At 42.7% G+C, this 23,144-nt stretch overlaps 1 protein-coding gene across 7 annotated transcripts in view; it reads left to right on the top strand.

Moving 5' to 3' along the window:
* Positions 1–22,307, top strand: part of LOC132867723 (uncharacterized) — a 39,904-nt gene extending 17,597 nt beyond the window's left edge. Inside the window, exons 3-11 of one of the 7 annotated variants that reach the window (XR_009650756.1) lie at positions 7,597–7,640; positions 8,671–8,915; positions 15,660–15,859; positions 18,004–18,146; positions 18,474–18,676; positions 18,954–19,168; positions 20,028–20,187; positions 20,400–20,526; positions 20,773–22,307. Coding sequence is in view for 5 of the 7 variants with exons in the window: in XM_060900739.1 (XP_060756722.1) it covers positions 17,824–17,909; positions 18,004–18,146; positions 18,474–18,676; positions 20,028–20,187; positions 20,400–20,526; positions 20,773–20,809 (756 nt within the window). In the remaining 2 variants the exon portion in view is untranslated. Of the gene's footprint in view, positions 1–7,415; positions 7,447–7,596; positions 7,641–8,345; positions 8,421–8,670; positions 8,916–15,659; positions 18,147–18,473; positions 18,677–18,953; positions 19,169–20,027; positions 20,188–20,399; positions 20,527–20,772 lie in introns of those variants that run through there. The other 6 variants (XM_060900741.1, XM_060900738.1, XR_009650755.1 and 3 more) reach the window with 6 other exon arrangements.
* Positions 22,308–23,144: the final 837 nt, after the last annotated feature.

Below are 23,144 nucleotides of genomic sequence, written 5' to 3'. Positions count from 1 at the left end.
GACAAAGGAGTTTTTAAGTCTGTTCGTCCTGCACTTGGGAAAAAGCATTCTGTCATTGAACAAGCTCCTCTGGTTGCTGATGATGGTGTGCAGAGGGTGACTGGCATCGTCCATGATGTTCAATAGTTTGTCCATAGTCCTCTTCTCTGCCACCATCACCAGACAGTCCAGCTTCATGCCGACCACAAAGCCGGCCCACCTGATCAGTTTATCCAGCCTGGATGTGTCCTCCTTGGACGTGCTGCCCCCCCAGCACCACAGTGTAAAACAGGACACTGGCCACCACAGACTGATAGAACATCCACAGGAGTTTCCTGCAGATATTAAAGGACCGCAGCCTCCTAAGGAAGTATAGCCTGCTCTGTCCCTTCTTGTATAAGTGTTTGGTGTTGCAAGCTCCATCCAGTTTGCTGTCCAGCCACAGCCTGAGGTACTTGTAGGAATCCACAGCCTCCACCTTGACTCCCTCGATCAGAACTGGTTATGACTTTGGTCTGGACCTCCCAAAGTCAATGACCAGCTCCTTGGTCTTTGAGGTGTTGAGCTGCAGATGGTTTCTGTTGCACCACACAGCAAAGTCCCTCACCAGGCTCCTTTACTCCTCCTCTCTGTCATCACTGATACATCCAACGATGGCTGTGTCATCGGCGAACTTCTCAATGTGACACAGCTCCGAGTTGTAGCAGAAGTCCATGGTGTACAGGGTGAAGAGAAGAAGCACCAGCACCATGCCCTGAGGTGCTCCAGTGCTGCTAATCACAGTGTCAGATGTGATGTCCTTCAGCCTGACATACTGCAGCCTGTCGGTGAGGTAGCTGGAGATCCAGGTGACCAGGCAGGGGTCCACTTGCATCCTGTTCAGTTTGTCCTGAAGCAAAAGGGGCTGGATGGTGTTGAAGGCACTCAAGAAGTCCAAGAAGAGGATCCTCACTGTGCCATTTCCCTTATCCAGATGAGAGTGGGCTCGGTGTAGCAGGTAGAGGATAGCGTCTTCCACACCAACACCTGCCCGGTACGCAAACTGCAGACAGTCCTGGGCATGCTGTACCCGGGGTCTGAGGAGGCTGAGTAAGAGCCGCTCCAATTTCTTCATCAGATGTGAAGTGAGTGCCACCAGTCTGAAGTCGTTCAGCTCGCTGGGCCAATTCTTTTTGGGAACTGGAACGATACGTGATGTCTTCCAGAGGGTGAGCACTCTCCCCAGCTGCAGGCTGAGGTTGAAGATGCATTGGAGTGGTTCACCCAGTTCAGCAGCGCAGGTCTTCAGTAGTCGGGGACACACCTTGTTCGGGCCTGCTGCTTTCCTAGGGTGAAGCTTCCTCAGTTGACCTCTGACCTCATCTGCAGTAATGCATGGAGGAGTCTGTGTTGAGGTGGGGGAGGAGGGGGCTGCTGCGATGACTGGGGGGAGGTGTGTTGAGAGAAGGAGAGATGGCTGCAGTGAGGGGGAGGGTGGGGGGGATGCGGGCTGGTTGAAGAAGTCATTCGGAGCGGAGTCTCCAGGCCAAAACCAGCTGGCTCAAGGACAGTTTCTTTCACCAGGTGGTCAGGAGGCTCAACTTCCTCCCTGTTCTGCCCCTACTCTCCCCTCTGCCCCCTGCCACAGATTCTGCCCGCACACCCCCCTGCACCCCCTTCAGCATCTGACATCATGTCACCCTCACAGTCTCCCCCCCAACACACACACTCACACACACATACTCTCAACATTCATTCGCACACTGAACTCAGGGACTGCACATTTCACTTTACCGTGCTCATTTGCACTATTCCACACTACCTCACCTTAACAGCTATTAGTTTATTGTTTATACTGGTTATTTCATGTTTACCTGCTATACCTCAAGTGCCCATGACTGTTTATTTTATGTCCTTTTGCTCCAATTTATATATGTGTGTGTGTGTGTGTGTGTATGAGTGTTTCGTCTATGTCTATTTCTTATCTAGAGTGTTTATACTGTTTATATTGTTTATTTCAATTATTCTATTTTTTATTTATTGCATTGCCTGTTTGCACCGTGGGTCAGAGAGGACTGAAATTTCATCTGTGCTGTTGACAATAAAGTTGACTTGACTTGATTCAGCTCGTTTGCCCTCTCCACTGTCCCCTCAATGACTCTGGTCTTTGTATTGTGGCCTGTGATGGTTTTCACACCTTCCCAGACCTCCCTCATGCTGTTCTCCTTCAGCATCTGCTCTACCTTTCTCCTGTAGTTGTCCTTAGCTTCCCTCATGCAGCGTTTCACATCCTGCTGTGCTGCTTTCATTGCCTCCCTATCCCTGCTCCTGAAGGCGGCCTTCTTCCTGTTGAGGACAGCTTTGACTTTCTGTGTTACCCATGGCTTGTTATTAGGGTAACACCGTACAGTCTTAGCGGGGGAGACCACATCTGCACAGAAGTTCAGGTAATATGTCAGACAATGTGTCAGCCCCTCTATGTCCTCACAGTGTGGGCTAAGCAGCACATCCCAGTCCATGATGTCATAGCAGTCCCTGAGGGCATCGTCCATTTCAGGGGACCACCTCCTGATGGAGCTAGTTGTTGCAGGCTGCCTTTGAACCAGGGGGGTGTACTTCGGCTGTAGAAGAACCAGGTTGTGGTTAGATTTCCCTAATGGGGGGAGGGGTGTGACTCTGTATACATCCCTCACATTAGCATACAGCAAGTCAATTGTCCTGTTGTTCCTTGTTGGACAATTCACAGCCTGGTAAAAAGCAGCCAAAGTAGAGTCCAAAGTAGCATGATTAAAGTCCCCAGAAATGATAATAAGTGCCTAAGGGTGCTTTGTCTGCAGCCTTGCTGTGACAGAGTAAATCCTCTCACATGCAGCAGCTGCGTCTGCCCTTGGAGGGATGTAAACAGATGGTGATCACGTGATTGAACTCCCTCGGCAGAGAATATGGCTGCAGGCTAACGGCTAGCAGCTCCAAGTCCGGGCAACTTAAAACTGTCTTTATGGAGATATGTCCTGGGTTACACCAGCAGTTGTTAACATAAATGATGAGTCTCCCACCTTTGCTTTTCCCACATGTGTGTGTCTCTGTCGGCTCTCACAGCAGTGAATCCCTGCAGGTCCACTTTAGCATCTGGTACGAAGTGTGTTAGCCATGTCTCCATAAAGATAAATAAGCTGCTCTCCTGGTAAATCCGCTGGTTGTTCAGAGCGGAAAGCTTGTCGACTTTATTCAGGCTCCAACAACACGCATGCATTGGGCCGATGTTGGCTTAAGATCATATAGGAACACTCTTTAATAATTTGATCATACAATGATTGGCCAGAGAGCGGAGCCAGTTTTTTTCACCCCTGCTCCCATCTACGTCGGCTTTTGATTGGCCCAAAATCGAGAAGTACCCTACACATTCATCAGGTTAGTGTTGGCCTCAGATCAGCTATAATTAGATCATGACATCGGCTATGGGGCGAAGATTATACTTTTTTTAATTTTTGTGTTCATCCCTGAATCCCATCTACAACAGTTTTTGATTGGCCCCGGGGCATTTCCAATAATGCACTGTCTATTGTAGTTCCCCAAACACTAAAGTATAATGTCATATGGCATAAAAATTCTTCCCATTTCCCGTTTAACAAAAATGTGCCATCTGATGTTATTTTTTACATACCAACTATCTCAATGGGGGCACTTTTATTTCAAATAACTGTGCAGATACCCACTGTCTTCCGCGGCAAAATGGCTGAACCATTTATTAGTGCTGTGCATTGCCTGCCCGCTGCTGCTGGCGTCAAAACGAACTCTAGACACTTCGGAACGCAATTCACAGAAATATGCACACGCATCTTGGGGACTTTCACTATATAACGTAAACACCTCATAACATGTTATTATCTTTGCATGGGTATCAAATGACTAACCTATTTATTTACATATGTTCCCGGTCCCTAATCGACAACGAGAGAACATATTCCTAAACGTGTGCGCATCCTCTAAACATCCTCTAAACTCTAAATCCTCTAAACTCTAAACATCCCCATGCATCTTCTCTACCTCTGTGTGTCAGCACGCATGTGCGAGATCTTCTTCGGGTCTTAAGGGGTCATCCATAATTTTCATCATTATCACGAGTGTACAAACTGTATGCAGGGCGGAGGGGGTTAATGACCAGGCGTACACTTTTTAAAAATGATGATCCGTCAATGTGCGAATCAGCGGCCGCCATGTTAAAAATTTCGCGCCACATCGGTGTTGCCAGCTAGCTCTACATGCTTTCTTTCTTCAATACAACAACAATGGCTGACCCGGATTTTGACCGCGTTTATAAATTTGTGAATAGCGGAAATACCGCTATTCACAAGACTCCTTCAAATGAGTACGAGCAGTTTTTAAACATTTATTGTTTCCTGCATTCATCTGAGAAGCAGCAGGAGGCAGTTAGGGCAGACAGGCTGCTTGGAAAGAATCAAAAACAAACGTTTCAAAGCCAAAAGGCAACAGCTCCCCTTAAAAAGATGGTTCCTAATTTTCAAAAATCAGACCCTCCAGGATGTTGCGATTTACAAATTCAACCAATCCCTGCGAATTCAGGGTGGTGTTGCAATTATATCCAATCACCGAAACTTTCCCACAAATTTGACCAATCGTTGGCGTCGTCTTGAGGTGACATTGACAAACTACCTTCCGCCTTACTTCCAGTGTTGCCAGATTGGGCAGTTTCCTGCCCATTTGGGGGATTTCAAGTGCATTTTGGCGGGTTTTGAACATATTTTGGGCTGGAAAACGTCAGCAGTATCTGGCAACACTGCTTACTTCCGTGTATACGTTCAAGAGAAGCAGCATGTGCAAGTCAGTGTTTATGTAGGCTTAAATTCTGTTACTGAAAGTGTGTAGTGTTTACAGTGAAGGACTGTGTGCACTTTACATTATTTTTTACTTAATACAAGAAATTAATGGATGCCAACATTTTTGCCAAAATGGTATTTTATTTTCCATTGTTTAGGCAGCTTCAGCATCATACTGTGAGATTATGTTCAAATTGTTTTTTTTCTTCTATGAAGCCTGAGCCATTTATTTTATTAGTTTATAATTATTGTTTAATTTAGTCTTCAGGAGAGACTGCCTGCACACAGTACTTGTATTAATAGTTTTTTTTTTCTTACATGAAAGCTGAGGCATTTATATTATATTTTAAGGTAACTTCATGTTGTGCTGTGAGGTTCTATGCACTTTAACTTTTGAACCAACAGGTGCATTTGGATAAGTAAAGCCTATTTTTCTGCATGTTTGTAGTCCTGGTAATCTTTTATATTGGTAAAGTTGTTTATAGGACTGTAGCGCTTTCGGCATGTGGGTGGAGCACAGAGGACGTCAGGACAATGCTTTAGGTATAGACAAGGCTTTTATTTCGCAACTTTTCAGTTAGATCGCCGGTTTCTAGTAAGCGCCGTAACACACACACTCGGTGTTCTGGTCCCAGGTTGCGCTCCCTCTGCTCTCCCTCTGCCTCCTTAAATAGGGAGCGGTTACTGGGAAAACACACAAAACACAGGTTAATCACCATCAGGTGTAGCGATTCTGCCACTCACCTTCCCTGGCTCCGCCCTCCTGTCACAGACCGGCGCTTGACCACGACCCCGCTGCCACAAGGACCATTTCTCAGTGTATTTGTTTTTTTAATCAATAGTTTTTCAGTAATAACTTAATATTTAACATATCACTCAATTTTAATCACAAAAAGAGAAAATCGCAACAATTTCTCGCAACTTTCACTTCCTCCCGCAATGTAATCGCAACAAAAATCTAAAAAACACCACAACTTTCATCGCAATTTTTTGGAAAACCCCCCGCAACATCAGACATTTTAGCCCACAACAATCACAAAAAAGGTCCGCGGAATCCTGGGGGGACTGAGAAATGAATCACCTGCTTTCTATGAAAACTTCTGAACCCGTCTTGTGTCTTCTTTTCTTCTCTTGTGAATCTTTGTATTGTCCGGTCATCCGATTTTAATAAAAAGTAATACAAGACATGGTTTTATTTTGAATTCCTATTCCATGTAGATCCATCATTTTTTTTATCCGCTAATGTACACTTTTGGGGGGAGGGAGGGGGGGTTGCTCAAAAGTCTACTCTTTGTAGACTCATGATAATGATGAAAATTATGGATGACCCCTAAGCGGTTGGTAGCCAGCAGCCTTCAGCACATTTGACTGAGTGAGAGCAGCATACTCAGCCAACCATTTTTTTTTTTCAGGTAAGTCACTTTGGTGTTTTATCACTTTGGTGTTAAATGAAAGGAGGTAGCATTAATAAACTTAGAAATGTAGTAGTATGCTGGTAGTTATGAGTCGGTGTGCAATACATTAAAATGTTAATGTTTGCCCGGCCTCGTTAAAGGGCTAGTTCCAATGACTGTGTATACAATACAGTCTATGGCTAGTTCAGTTAGCTATTTAGCTAATTTCCGTCTGGAAAATTATTCCTATAAGCAGTCGGTTAACATGACATGGATAGTAAATCAGTACTTTATACTTTTATACTGCAACTTAACGCAGTAGTCAGCTATTTTCTGTTGGGAAATGTTTGTAAACATGCCTTAAGTTTGTTGATAGCTAAGGTATCCACCACAAGGCGGGAAGTCTAGTCAGAGCAGGTTGCTCCATGGTCTGTGGCCAGATTGAAACATGGCAGGCAGAGTAGATTACCAAACTTATGTATTTTCATACTAATAACACTTCGTTTCACTTTATTGGTGTGTGTTATTAATCCTGCTCATGTGTAGAAATTAGCGCCCTGTTTGGTAGTGACTTGTTTTCATCATACCAGTAATGGTTTGTTTCTTTTGTACATATTTTGGTTTGTATTATTAATATGGATCACGTTTGGAAATTATCGCCGTGTTGTATAGTTTATAACATTTAAAATATGTTATATTTCTTAACTGCATTGTTACCTTCGGCGGGAAACATGACATTTGTTTATCATCACCATAGCAACACCACTCTACCATGCAGGATTTTTCAGAGGAGTTCAATTTCTTTTTTAACTCATTCGGAGAGCCTCGGATGCGGAATTTCTTCCACACCATTCTATCTGTTCTGACCCAAATCACATATGGATTGCGGATCTCTATAGACAATGAATGATTTCCCTTAGTTCTCGCAGCCGTATTACCAGACGTAGTGTGCAGTGGGCTTTAGTCTACTTTCAAACGTGTGTGCGCATGCCCAAATTGGTCGATTGAACAATGTTTGATTTTATTGTCGTTTCATGTTATGCAAAATGGTAATATTATATCACAGGATGCTGTTATCTGTGGAGGGTGAAATGTGCCATGGTATAAATGCACCAATAAATATTTACTTTTTCAGATACTGCTAGACTTTGCCGTTTTTGTCCCTAAACCTTTTTGTCCCTAAACTACCTACTATTTGGCCTAGTTTTCAGATACTGCTAGTAATGACAACAATTAAAGCGTAATTCAATCAGAAGGTTTGTGCCAATTTCCAAAAAGCAATAACTTAAATATAAAACTACTTCTGTCTGTATGCACAGCAGCATTGTCTCCCAAGATGTTTATGTTTAATGTAAAGTGATGTTTTCTTTATTCTCATAACTTTCCTTTTTTTTGTCCCTAAACAGTGTATCGTACCACAAGCATTGACCTGATTGTCCAGGGAAACAAGGTAATTTTAAATAATGTGGTTTTTAAAATGACAAATGTAGAAGGGACTCTTTACCATAATGGATGTGTCAATTGTAACAGGACTAAATGTAGCACCTGTCTGGGACTGTTTCAACCACGGCTGCTTGTGAGGAATACAATAACTCTGAAGGCTTAAGTGCAATTACAGCTGGGTCATGGTTACCAAAATCATTGCAGGCTTGAGACAGGGTTTTTGGTGAGTCTTAACCCTTTAGGTGGCAGGTATTTTAAAAAAATGCTGAATGTTGGCATCTAAATTTCAAAAGGCTGTGCCTTGAAAGTGATAACAGATAGAGTAAACTGTAAATGAGAAAAATATTGAGGATGACCCAAAGTTTATGTTGAGATTTGCATATTGTGATCTCACAGGGTGGTGTCCATCTTGAATTTGGATTTTTTTCATGAAATTCAGAGTATTTTCGATAAATAACTCGATAAAAACTTATTTCATAACATTCACACGCCATCCCAAAACAATACATCGTAAACCAACAGTGTACCTTATGGTTAATATGGTGCCATATAGTGACAAATGCTTGTAAATGGTAGACTTTTGCCTGCAGAGGCCTAAAGTGTAACAATATATCCAGGTGGCACTAGATTTTCAGCATATTGTACTTCTCATTGTAAGGAACAGGACACAGGCCTACTTCATACTTAATACACCTGTATTTTGTCTGATGGTAGCCTTTGGGGCAGGTACAGTCAGAGCAAACAACACATACTGGCTGATCATCTGCACTGTATAGCCAGTGACCCTGTAAGTCTTACTAACATTTCTGTAAACTAATGTGCATAGTGATTTGTTTTAGTTATGAGCAAATTCATGAAATTAGTTAGACAAAGGCAAAAATATGGGGCCAAATAATAATTGGTCATCTCTAATCCCCTCTATATCCAACTGGCTCATGAAAGGCCTTTATCCATTATTGGTATTTTCCTCATCACTGTTAAAATACAATTGATGAGCTTGTGCTTTTTTGTTTTCTTTGTCTTGCTTATCTATCTAGTATGGCAGGTTCACCCTCATACTGGACACTGAAGCGAAAATCCAAGGCACGCGTTAATCAGCAACTGGCGTCCATTCATTGTAGATTGGCTTCTAGCAGCATTGCTGAGGATGAAGAAATGGCAGAAGATGTCCCTGACATTCCCGTTGATGTTTGTGAATTGGAGGATGGCTTCTCTGACAAGGACATCTCTATGGAGATAGAGGAGGTTGATTCTGATGGCAGTAGCTGGGACAATGGAGACGGTGATTTAGAGGGAAGTCTTGCAGCTTGGGCAACAGAGGAGTATATTACACAAAGTGCACTAACTAAATTACTAAAAATTCTTAAACTCCATCATCCATCACTCCCAAGTGATGGAAGAACATTGTTAAGGACCTCGCGGTCAGAGTCATTAGTAGTCAGGGAGAAAGCCTGTGGGAATTATCACTATTTTGGCATCCTGAAATCAATTAAAACAATTTTAGAAGCATGCAAGCACAAATAGGTCAATGGTGCATGCATTGAATTGCAAGCTAATGTTGATGGGCTGCCAGTTTTTAAAAGTTCCTCCACTCAATTCTGGCCAATTCTGGGATACCTCAAGAACATACCTCATAAGGACCCTTTTGTAATTGCACTTTTCTGTGGCAGTCAGAAGGCAAGGCAAGGCAAGTTTATTTGTATAGCACATTTCATACACAATGGCAGTTCAATGTGCTTTACAGAAGCAAAAACAAAAACAGTAAACAATAGAGAAATAAAATTACATAAAATAATTTTATTTTTAATCTAAAACAATTAATTAAAAGAATTAAAAGAAAATAATAAGAATTAAACAATAGTAGAAATAAAATAATAAAATGCCAAAAAGAAAAAAGGAGAAAAAGAAAAAGAAACCAGCGGAATAAAATAGAATAAAATTAAAGTAAATTTAAAACATGCAGAGAAAGTAAAGATTATAAAAAATGTAAAAATATTAATTATTTAACAGAAAGCATCTGAAAACAGCTTGGTCTTTAACCTAGATTTAAGCCATTACTCAATGAATATCTTGAGGATTTTGTGGCAGAAGTTCTGGAATTGTAGAGGGGATTTACATTCCAAGGAGTCAGCATGACGCTCCATCTCTCCTCCATGATATGTGATGTTCCAGCTCGAGCTTTTCTTAAGTGTATCAAAGGCCACACAGGCTACTCAGGTTGTGAGAAATGTACTCAGGAGGGGAGTATACTAGCAACTGGATGACATTCCCCAAAATGGATGCACCTCTGCGGACAGACCAGGGATTCAAAGATATAAATAAGTAAGTAAGTAAGTAAGTAATTTATTTGTATAGCACATTTAAAACCAAAGTGCTTCACAATAAAATAATAAGAAAATAAGATAAAATAAAATAAATTAAAAGAAATAAATACAAAATATACAGAATATACAGGTACCAGTACTGACAGATGAGACAGAGCAAACAAGACAGGAAAGAAACAACAGCACAACAATACAACAATACATACAGTAATAGGGTCTCCAACCCAGAATCCCACAATTTCAAAGGTCATTGAAGGCAAGTCTAAACAGGTGTGTTTTGAGAGAGGTTTTAAACACTGACACCTCAGATACAGATCTCAGTTCCTGTGGTAGACTATTCCAGAGACGTGGGGCATAGACACTAAAGGCCCTGTCCCCTTTCATGGAAAGCCGTGCACGTGGGACCATCAGCTGTCCCTGGGATGCAGATCTCAGGGACCATAAAGGGACATATGGACTTAACATGTCCACTATATATGTTGGAGCACGTCCATGTAATGCTTTAAAAACTGTCAATGCTACTTTGTACTGGATTCTAAACTTCACAGGGAGCCAATGTAGGTCCGCCAATATGGGTGTGATGTGATCTCTTTTCCTGGCTCCAGTAAGTAGCCTGGCTGCTGCGTTTTGGACTAGCTGTAAACGTGCAAGAGATGATTCACAAATGCCAGTGTAAAGTGCATTACAATAGTCCAGTCTTGAGGTAATAAAAGCATGTGTGAGTTTCTCAAGATCTGGTACAGTTAAAAAAGATTTTAACTTGGCTATGGACCTAAGCTGAAAAAGCTGCCCTTTACAACAGCATTTATCTGCTTATCAAATTTTAGCTCTGAGTCAAATAGTACACCAAGATTTCTGACTAGGGGTTTGCTAAAAGCAGTTAGAGGGCCAAGATTTTTCTTCAGGGCCTCAGTTTTGTTAGGAGGTCCAAATAGTATTACCTCGGTTTTGTTGGCATTTAACTGCAAAAAACTGTGAGTCATCCATGTTTTGACCTCTGTGATGCAGTCACTGAGCAATTTCATGGAGCTCTGGCTTCCAATGGACAGAGGAAGGTACAGTTGCAGATCATCTGCATAAAAATGAAATGAAATGTTGTGCTTGCGCAGGATTTGACCTAGAGGAAGCATATAAAGAGAGAAAAGAAGAGGGCCCAAAATGGACCCTTGTGGGACTCCAGAGGTCAAAGTAGCTGGTGTGGATGAAAAGGTCCCAATGTTAACTGTGTAAGATCTGTGCTTAATGTAGGAAATAAACCACTGTAGAGCCATGCCTCTAATACCCACACAATGTTCTAGATGCTCAATGAGAATGTCATGGTCCACTGTATCAAAAGCAGCACTCAGATCTAATAAAACCAGTATAGAACAATTTCCAGAATCTACATTCATTAACAGGTCATTTGTAACTTTAACAAGAGCAGACTCTGTGCTGTGGAATGCCCTGAAACCTGACTGAAAAGTTTCAAAGATGTTATTACTCTGCAGAAAAGATGTCAGTTGGACAGAGATAACTTTTTCTAGAACTTTACTTAGAAATGGTAGTTTAGATATAGGCCTATAGTTACTTAAGTTGTTTACATCCAAATTATGCTTCTTTAAAAGAGGCTGGACTATGGCCTGTTTGAAGCAGTTAGGAACTGTACCATGCACAAGGCTAGAATTTACAGTGGTGCTTGAAAGTTTGTGAACCCTTTCGAATTTTCTATATTTATGCAGAAATATGATCTAAAACAACATCAGATTTTCACACAAGTCCTAAAAGTAGATAAAGAGAACCCAGTTAAACAAATGAGATAAAAATATTATACTTGGTCATTTATTTTTTGAGGAAAATGAGCCAATATTACATATTTGTGAGTGGCAAAAGTACGTGAACCTCTAGGATTAGCAGTTAATTTGAAGGTGAAATTAGAGTCAAGTGTTTTCAATCAGTGGGATGACAATCAGGTGTGAGTGGGCACCCTGTTTTATTTAAAGAACAGGGATCTATCAAAGTCTGATCTTCACAACACATGTTTGTGGAAATGTATCATGGCACGAACAAAGGAGATTTCTGAGGACCTCAGAAAAAGTGTTGCTGATGCTCATCAGGCTGGAAAAGGTTACAAAACCATCTCTAAAGAGTTTGGACTCCACCAATCCACAGTCAGACAGATTGTGTACAAATGGAGGAAATTCAAGACCATTGTTACCCTCCCCAGGAGTGGTCGACCAACAAAAATCATGCCAAGAGCAAGGCATGGAATAGTCGGTGAGGTCACAAAGGACTCTAGGGTAACTTCTAAGCAACTGAAGGCCTCTCTCACTTTGGCTAATGTTAATGTTCATGAGTCCACCATCAGGAGAACACTGAACAACAATGATGTGCATGGCAGGGTTGCAAGGAGAAAGCCACTGCTCTCCAAAAAGAACATTGCTGCTCATCTGCAGTTTGCTAAAGATCACGTGGACAAGCCAGAAGGCTATTGGAAAAATATTTTGTGGACGGATGAGACCAAAATAGAACTTTTTGGTTTAAATGAGAAGCATTATGTTTGGATAAAGGAAAACACTGCATTCCAGCATAAGACCCTTATCCCATCTGTGAAACATGGTGGTGGTAGTATCATGGTTTGGGTCTGTTTTGCTGCATCTGGGCCAGGATGGCTTGCCATCATTGATGGAACAATGAATTCTGAATTATACCAGTGAATTCTAAAGGAAAATGTCAGGACATCTGTCCATGAACTGAATCTTAAGAGAAGGTGGGTCATGCAGCAAGACAACGACCCTAAGCACACAAGTCGTTCTACCAGAGAATGGTTAAATTAGAATAAAGTTAATGTTTTAGAATGGCCAAGTCAAAGTCCTGACCTTAATCCAATGGAAATGTTGTGGAAGGACCTGAAGCGAGCAGTTCATGTGAGGAAACCCACCAACATCCCAGAGTTGAAGCTGTCCTGTATGGAGGAATGGGCTAAAATTCCTCCAAGCCGGTGTGCAGGACTGATCAACAGTTACCGGAAATGTTTAGTTGCAGTTATTGCTGCACAAGGGGGTCACACCAGATACTGAAAACAAAGGTTCACATACTTTTGCCACTCACAAATATGTAATATTGGCTCATTTTCCTCAATAAATAAACAACCAAGTATAATATTTTTGTCTCATTTGTTTAACTGGGTTCTCTTTATCTACTTTTAGGACTTGTGTGAAAATCTGATGAGGTTTTTGGTCATATTTATGCAGAAATATAGAAAATTCTAAAGGGTTCACAAACTTTCAAGCACCACTGTATAATAGCCAGAACATCATAACCAATAGTATCAAAGTTTGCTTTAAAAAACCAGGAGGGCATTACATCATTTGCAGATATGGTTGATGATGGTCATCATCTTGGAACTTCACCTCTTGCAGTCACTTCTCTGGGCATGGTCAGTGGTTTCCCCCTGGATTACATGCATCTGGTCTGTCTGGGTGTAATGAGGCGTCTGCTGTACCTGTGGCTCAGGGGTCCACTGGCTTGCAGACTCTCAGGGGCCCAATTTAACGTTCTGTCTGAGAAACTTGTTAAGGTCAGGGCAAGTGTGCCAGTGGAGTTTGACGGAAGCTGAGGTCCTTGAAAGAAGTAGACCGATGGAAAGCATCTGAATTTTGCCAGTTCCTGTTTTATACTGGTCCTGTTCTTCTGAAGGACTTTTTGCATATGTCCGTGTATCAACATTTCCTGTTGCTGTTTCTTGGAGTGCTCATACTGTCTAGCGAGGAACTGTTGGATACCTACAGAGAGTATGCAAATGATGCCTTGTTGCTTTTTGTCCAGCATTTCAGGGAATTGTATGGGGAGATGTACCTGTCATACAATGTGCATAACCTTATACACCTTGCACAAGATGCAGAAGTTCATGGTACTCTGGACTCCTTCAGTGCATTCAAATTCGAAAATTTCATGCAATACCTGAAGCAACTAGTGAGAAAGCTTGAGCTTCCCTGCTCACAGGTTGTGATGAGGCTGTCTGAGAGAGGACCTCTTCGACCACAGAAAGTGACACATTTAGGTGTTAAGAGAGAGCACACAGACGGACCTGTGCCGGCCTCTTTTAGCTGTGCACAGCAGTACTTACAATACAGAACTGAACATTTTACATTAAAATTGGACCAAGCCAACAGTTATACCTACATTCAAGGAAAGGTTGCAAAGATTAGGAATATAATTGTTGAGAATGAAGAGGTATATCTGGTCTACTCAAACTTTGCCCAGCAGGAGTCCTTCTTTCAATACCCCACATCTTCCTCCACATTTGGCATATATGTTGTACATGGACTGATGGATACAACACACTACTGCCGAGTTGAACTGGTTCAAAGGAAGGTTTTCCTGATGCCTCATAGCAGACAATTTGTTGCTCTTCCACTCTTACATACTAACTGACCTATTGGCTGCTTGTTTCTGCTGTATCTGTGTCAATGGCCATTTAAGTTTGAGGCCACTGCGTGTGTGTGTGTGTGTGTGTGTGTGTGTGCGCACTGTATGTTTCAATGGCCGTTTAAGTTAGAGGCCTGTGTGTTTACTGTCTCTGTGTCCATGGCTGTTTAAGTTGGGGTTTACATTAGACCGTATCAGCGGATCATCAGATTAACATTTTTAAAAACGATTAGCGTGCACACAGCAACGCCAATACACGATTCACGTGCACACAGCAACGCCAATACACGGATATGCTAATCACATGACTAAGTTGAAATGTGTCAGTGCGGCTCATCGCTTCCTCCTCAACGGCTGCGCTCCAAATCACTCCACCCTGAACAGCGAGTGCCCTCTGGAGGGTGCGCACTCCGGCCCTGCGCAGCTCAGAGAGCGCGCGAGTGAAGCGCACGAGCAGTGATTCGGGACTGAGCCGCTGTGTGTGTGATCCCAGTGCATATCGGGCATGCGCGTCACTTACCACTTGCAAGTGGAAGGATGGCAAGCCTAAAGACAATCATAACTACACAATGGGCAGTATTTGCATCAGTATTTGCAGTATTTTCATACTTTTATACTCTTTAATGAAAGGTGATACAAGGCGGAAGTCCGCGCCGTTTTTCAGCAGTCGCGTCACATGACCAACACCAGCGAATCAGGAAGGTGGATGTCACAGTGATGTTGTCCAGTGACGACGTCAGCTAGAGCTCAGCACAGCGTATCCACGTATCTCAATGTTTACACAGCACCGGATCAAATACGAACTGGGTTGAATACGTGGGCTCTGGCGGATTACCGTTTCCTAGCGTTTCCCGGCGTTTTAATGTGAACGGACAGTGCATCCGCGAAGAAAACGAGACAGATACGGTCTAATGTAAACTTGGCCTAAGTTAGAGGCCTGTGTGTCCGTGTACTGTCTGTGTCAGTGGCTGTTCAAGTTCAAGGCCTGTGTGTGTGTGTGCACTGTATATGTGAATGGCCATTTAAGTTAGAGGTCTGTGTGAGTGTGTACACTATGTATGTGTCCATGGCCATTTAGGTTAGAGGATTGTGTGTCTGTGTGTACTGTTTGTCAGTAATTCCATGAAACAGTGTAGCATGAGACGGCCTGCAGTGTAATAACCCTCACAGTAAAAAGAAACAATAGGCAAATATATGCCACCTAAGAATTAGCAAAGTATGATGCAACGTGTATACACACTAGCGATATGTCCGTGAATGGACTACCACCATTTTACTGTCCTGTTTCCTAGTAGGTGCAGCATGTACTTGATTGTTGTGTTTGAGGACGACAACCAAACCTGCCCGGTGGCCAAGGAATGGTTTTCAGGTGGCCTGGCATGGTGGCCGCCATATAAGGACCAATTTCAGATCCTAAGAGCAGTTCAGAAGAGGGTCATGCCAGACCCAGCAAAAGGGTGGAGGCAGTTCCATGCTCGTGTACTGTATGAATCAGGTAATAAAGCATCCAAAAGACTGTTACATCTCAATGCTAAAACTCAACCGCATAAAGTTCAATTTTTATAGATATCCAAATATCTGTAAACAGCACCTCAGTGGAATTGTGTATCCAGTCATTGTAAAAAGCCTTTTAGTCAGAGGTGACGCTTGAGAAAATGATGACAGAGACAGTAATTTTGTTAAATGTTAGGGTTTTTTTTTTGCTCTGGTATAGGCTTATAGTTCACAGACTCCATTCAAACTATCCAGTCCATGTGGGACAAAGCATGCATCACGTCAGACTTAAATACAGATGTTCAAGATCAAGATATATTTATTTGTCCCGAAGGAAATTTGTCTTGGACAAACACATAGCTGCCACAGAACATCCAACACGACATTGACAATTTCATACGAATGATGACAATACACATAAAGATACATAAAATACATAAAGTGCACTACCTAAAGTGCAAACCCAAGGTGCATCCAACGTGCCTCTCCAAACTTACATACACACATGCACACACACACATGCACGCACACATGCACACACACACACCATTACAGGACAGCAACACCAGTTAACGGCCTGAGTTCAGAAGATTCACCGATATTGGAATGAAAGAAAATTTGTACCTATTCAAAAACCTTTTTCTACTTTTAACTGGGACTCTGTATCGTCTGCCAGAGGGCAACAGCTCAAACTCTGAGTGTAATACGTGAGAGGGATCTTCAATTATTTTTCCTGCCAATTTGAGTACAGACTCCTCATATATTTCTTGAGTGGTGGGGTGCTCCCTCACCCCCACCACCTTGAGTGCTGAGCGAGTCAGTCTATTAATTTGGGACTTTAGTTCTACAGTTAAATTCCCAAACCAAACAGTAATTCCATAGCGTAGTACACTCTCAACAACTGCACGATAAAAAAGTAACAATATTCTCTGTTGTACACCAAACACCCTTAGCCTACATAGAAAGTGTAGTCTCTGTTCAATCCTAGCACACACATTTTTAACATGAACACTCCAGGACAAATTATTGTCAATATAAACACCCAAATATTTGTAACAATCAACCTGAGCAATAGTGGTATCACTGATGAGTAGTGGAGTATGGTCCCCCACATGGCCCGGGTCAAAGACCATTTCTTCAGTCTTTTTGGCATTTACAGTGAGGTGGTGGTCCTCACACCACTGCACGAACCGATGTACCTCTTGTTTATAAACAGAGGTATTTGAATCCTTCTCTAACAAACCCAGGATGGCAGTATCATCAGAAAACTTAACAAATGAAACAGTAGGGTGGCTGCTTATGCAGTCGTTTGTGTATGCTGTAAACAATGGGGGGGAACTCACGCAGCCTTGAGGAACTCCCGTGCTTATTGTTTTTAACTGAGACATTGTCTGGTTCACTCTGACTTGTTGTGTCCTATTTGTTAGAAAGGAGTGGTACCACCTGATAATATATGGGTTAACAGACATTTGCTTGAGTTTACTCAGAAGGATGTGTGGCTGCACAGTGTTAAACGCAGAGCTGAAATCAACAAACAATAATCTGGCATAAGCCTTAGGGTTTTCAAGATGTTGCAGAATAGAGTGTGTTATGGTCAAAATTGCATCATCTGTGCCACGGTTGTCTCTATAGGCAAATTGATATGGATCTAGGCAGCCTTGTAAGTTTGATTTCAGCTTCCCCACCAAAAACTTCTCAAAACTCTTAACAACAATAGAGGTCAAGGCTACTGGTCTGTAATCATTGTTTTCCTGAGGGACTGCTTTTTTGGGAAGAGGGATGATAGTCGCCCTCTTCCACAGAGATGGAACCATATGTGAGTCCACTGATCTTTGATAAACAGGAGCCCAAGCTGACGTCAGTTCTTCTGCAAATGTTTTTAAAAGAAAAGATGAGATGCCATCTGGGCCAGCTGCTTTGTTTGTATCTAATTTTTTGAACATTTTTGTAACGGCTGTGTAGTCTATGTCTATTTTTGGGGCTCCAACCCCTGATAATAAAGTGCTGAAAAATGTTGAAATGCAGGAGAATCCAGTTAGAGAACATAAAAGGTGAGCCCATTTCTTTGATTTAAATTAAATTAGATATTGTCTGTATATCAAATACTTGTATGTGAAGAAAGTGCTAATTTTTGTAAATGTATAGACCAAGACGGCTCAGAGAGTCGTCATCATCATCATCATCATCATCACTATCTGAGGAGGAAGATGATCCTGAACACCTAAGAAGACCTCCCCCTTTACCTTTGAAAATTGCAAGACCAAGAGAAGAGCCAACTTACACTGAACGTAAGTATCTTTCATAGATTCCAAGCATTAGACTGTCCTTAGAAATAGACCTCTACAGTGGCCTCATCAAAACATGATTGAAATCCTGCAACTGGTTCCATCCCAAAAAATCCTATAGAAAGCCACGCTGTGGTGACCACAAGCCAGCTTCCAATGCAACTTCATTTGTTGTTTCATAAACTTGTTAGATCATTTTGACAGCCGATCAAAAGATGGGATTCAAAAACTTCTTCGTCAAGCCTCTGTGCAGACAAACTATAAAACCTAACTATAAAACTTTAACATTACCATGTTCATTAACATTTGCCACCCCTTCACATCCCCAAGTCTCAACAGTAACTTACCTCAGTGATATGGAGGCTGAAGGACCACTGCACCACACTGATCAACAGCAAACCTGCCTGACTGAAATCCCTCGGCGTCCCCAAACCTGTCTGACTGAAATCCCCCGGCGTCCCCAAACCTGCCTGACTGAAATCCCCCGGTGTCCCCAAACCCGCCTTTCTCAAACCCACCAGCTACCTGTACTGGTAAGTTTTGAGAACAAATCTGTTTTAATATTGTTGTTAAAGGTCACAGAGTGCTGTATGATTGAAGTGAAAGTCCCATTTTTGTCATTGTGACACAGCTCACAGCGCACACAACAAAATTGCAAACATTTTGCCATTTCATGCGTGATGCATAAATACAATCACTAACCCACGGGGGCATGTAAAATATTTTCTTTCCTCCCTGTCAGTGTTACTTTACCCTGGAATGCCACTTTAAAGGTATATTGCACTTTTGTATTTTGCACTTCCCCATTAGTTGTCGAAAGATTGATTTTGGAGCACCAAGGGGAGCTGCACCTCAAGGTTGATCACATCATGGCCCTTCTTCAACAACTTTTGCAAAACCGTGATGTAGAGAGGGGTGAAGAACAACGGCAAGAATACGACCAGAAAATTCCCTTAACCTCAGCACAAGACCTTGACGATTTCGATGAGCTACTAGACAGTGACTCAAATTTTAAGAAATACATGGTATAAAAATGTTTTATTGTCATTGCATAAAGAAAGAGTATAGAGTAGTGACACGCAGGATTTTTAACAACCGTGTGTATACACTGTCTGTGTCAATGGCCGTTTAAGTTAGAGGCCTGTGTGTGTGTGTGTACACTATGTGTCAAGCTTGCATTTGAAAATATCCCAGCATCTCATCTCATTATCTCTAGCCACTTTATCCTGTTCTACAGGGTTGCAGGCAAGCTGGAGCCTATCCCAGCTGACTACGGGCGAAAGGCGGGGTACACCCTGGACAAGTCGCCAGGTCATCACAGGGCTGACACATAGACACAGACAACCATTCACACTCACATTCACACCTACGGTCAATTTAGAGTCACCAGTTAACCTAACCTGCATGTCTTTGGACTGTGGGGGAAACCGGAGTACCCGGAGGAAACCCACGCGGACACAGGGAGAACATGCAAACTCCGCATAGAAAGGCCCTCGCCAGCCACGGGGCTCGAACCCGGACCTTCTTGTTGTGAGGCGACAGCGCTAACCACTACACCACCGTGCCGCCCATATCCCAGCATGTAATTGGATAATACTGGGACCAGTCTCTGTGTTGTCATTTAGATATTCACTTAATGGTAACTGGTTGAGTTTGATTTTGTTATAATTGCGTTGCAGATCTCCAAGTTGGCCTGTGTGTGTGTGTGTGTGTGTGTGTGTGTGTGTGTGTGTGTGTGTGTGTGTACACTATCTGTGTCAAGCTTGCATTTGAAAATATCCCAGCATGCAATTGGATAACACTGGGACCAGTCACTTTGTTGTCATTCGGATATTCACTTAATGATAACTGGTTGAGTTTGATTTTGTTATAATTGCGTTGCAGATCTCCAAGTTGGGTGTCACTGGCGGAACCACTGTAAAAAAGATGGTTTGGAGGATATGCCAAAAAGTGTTCTCAAACCAACTTGCCACACAACTAAATTGGTGTGGGAGAGGAAATAAAACCAGTATTAAATCCAGATCTGTAGCTGAAATGCTAATATGTAAGTCACACTAAGTGTTTAAGGGGAAGTTCCATTTCTTTAATTTAGACCTTATGTCTGAGATAAAATACTGTTATTTACTCATCCATTTTACTTCTATATTTTGATAGTATGTATTTATTGCCTAACTATGGGTTGACTACAAAGAAACAATTTCCCAAAATAAGGTGGTCTATGCAATGTGGTAATTTGCGTCATATTGTCTCTTATAGCATCAGTGCGCAAAAACAATAACAGTGTCACCAAGTCGGATGTGGAGAAGGAGGTAAAAAACTGGCTCCAATTGAGCGGGGACCGGTTGGATGGCTGCCGTCGACAGCGGAGGACCCAAACAACTAGGTAGTTAGATATATTACCTACTAAGCCAAAAGTGTGTATGAATGAATTGCTTTCAATGGGCATGATGGAAACAACATTTTCATTGTTAACATTCAAATTCATATAGGGCATGGTCGGAGCATACAAAATGTTGGTTGAGGTGGGTGGGCTGGGGATTTTAAAGATGGTAGATGGGTGGAGCCAAGATATTTAATGAATTCTTATGTTTTTGCTTCCTTATTGGCATTTTGTCTTTCTGTTTTGCAGAAGAGAGGAGAGAGGGCTGCCAGCTTGCAGTGACTGAGGATGGACAGAGGCTTTCTATACATCAGTGTTTGTTTAAGTTAGAGGCCTGTGTGTTTCTTGTCTCTGTGTCCATGGCTGTTTAAGTTAGAGGCCTGTGTGTTTACTGTCTCTGTGTCCATGGCCGTTTAAGTTAGAGGCCTGTGTGTTTACTGTCTCTGTGTCCATGGCCGTTTAAGTTAGAGGCCTGTGTTTGTGTTTGTTTACTGTCTCTATGTCTATGGCCGTTTAAGTTAGAGGCCTGTGTGTGTGTGTACACTGTGTCCATAGCCATTTAAGTTACGGAGCTGTGTGTGTGTGTGTGTGTGTGTGTGTACACTGTCTGTGTGAGTGGCTGTTTAAGTTAGAAGCCTGTGTGTGTCCACTGTCTGCGTCCATGGCCGTTTTAGTTAGAGGCCTGTGTGTGTGTGTGTGTGTGTCCTGTCTGTGTCAGTGGCCATTTACAGTGAGTAATGGCCCTTTTCCACTACCTTTTTTCAGCTCACTTCAGCCCGACACGGCTCGCGTTTCGACTACCTCAGAACAGCATGACTCAGCTCGCTTCAGCCCTGCTTAGCACCCAAAACTCGCACGGTTTTGGAGTAGGGCTGAAGCGAGCCAAACCGAGCCGAGTGGGGCTAGGGGCATGGGGAGACACTCCCCTGTGCACTGATTGGTGAGGAGGAGTGTCCTCACATGCCCACACATGCCCCGCGAGCACGCTGGGATCTGTAAACACCGTAAACCCGGAAGAAGAAGAATTACGAATTATGAGAATTTCTGAAGCCTTATGCGCCGCGCCTCATCTATACGCTCTTGCCAGTATCTGTTGGCGTTGTCGGTGACAACAAGCCACAGCACCAAGACCAGCAACACTAACGACTCCATGTCCTCCATGTTTATTGTTTACTATCTGGGTTGTGATACTACCGCTTAAAAGGTCACTGATGTCACTGTTTGCGCTGCCTAAGGACATCACGTGACGTCCACCCACTTTCGCTAACTCCACCCAATGTGTCCACCCACTTCCAGCCAGCACGGTTCAGCGCGGTTGTAGTCGAAATACAACTCCAACAGCCCCGCTCAGCTCGACTCAGCCCAACTCAGCACGGCACGGCTCAGCCCAAGTCAGCCGCGTTGGTAGTGGAAAAGCGGCATTAGAGGCCTGTGTGTGTACACCGTCTGCGTCCGTGGCCGTTTTAGTTAGAGGCGTGTGTGTGTGTGTGTGTGTGTGTGTGTCCTGTCTGTGTCAGTGGCAGTTAGAGGCCTGTGTGGGCACATTGTCTACGTTCATGGCCGTTTTAGTTAGAGGCCTGTGTGTGTCTGTACATCGTCTACGTCCATGGCCGTTTTAGTTAGAGGCCTGTGTGTGTGTGTGTGTGTGTGTGTGTGTGTGTGTGTGTGTGTGTGTGTGTGTGTGTGCGCGTCCTGTCTGTGTCAGTGGCCATTTACAGTAAGTTAGAGGCCTGTGTGTGTACACTGTCTATGTGCTCATCGCCATTTACAGTGGTGCTTGAAAGTTTGTGAACCCTTTAGAATTTTCTATATTTCTGCATAAATATGACCTAAAACATCATCAAATTTTCACACAAGTCCTAAAAGTAGATAAAGAGAACCCAGTTAAACAAATGAGACAAAAATATTGTACTTGGTCATTTATTTATTGAGGAAAATGATCCAATATTACATATCTGTGAGTGGAAAAAGTATGTGAACCTTTGCTTTCAGTATCTGGTGTGACCCCCTTGTGCAGCAATAACTGCAACTAAACATTTGCGGTAACTGTTGATCAGTCCTGCACACCGACTTGGAGGAATTTTAGCCCATTCCTCCGTACAGAACAGCTTCAACTCTGGGATGTTGGTGGGTTTCCTCACATGAACTGCTCACTTCAGTTCCTTCCACAACATTTCAATTGGATTAAGGTCAGGACTTTGACTTGGCCATTCCAAAACATTAACTTTATTCTTCTTTAACCGTTTTTGGTAGAACGACTTGTGTGCTTAGGGTCGTTGTCTTGCTGCATGACCCACCTTCTCTTGAGATTCAGTTCATGGACAGATGTCCTGACATTTTCCTTTAGAATTTGCTGGTATAATTCAGAATTCATTGTTCCATCAATGATGGCAAGCCGTCCTGGCCCAGATGCAGCAAAACAGGCCCAAACCATGATACTACCACCACCATGTTTCACAGATGGGATAAGGTTCTTATGCTGAAATACATTGTTTTCCTTTCTCCAAACATAACGCTTCTCATTTAAACCAAAAAGTTCTATTTTGGTCTCATCCATCCAAAAATTTTTTCCAATAGCCTTCTGGCTTGTCCACGTGATCTTTAGCAAACTGCAGATGAGC

The sequence above is a fragment of the Neoarius graeffei genome, chromosome 19 (assembly GCF_027579695.1).
Source record: "Neoarius graeffei isolate fNeoGra1 chromosome 19, fNeoGra1.pri, whole genome shotgun sequence".
Lineage (NCBI taxonomy): Eukaryota > Metazoa > Chordata > Actinopteri > Siluriformes > Ariidae > Neoarius > Neoarius graeffei.
The sequence above is the reverse complement of the archived record's forward strand: the minus strand, read 5'-3'. Positions and strand labels throughout refer to the sequence as shown.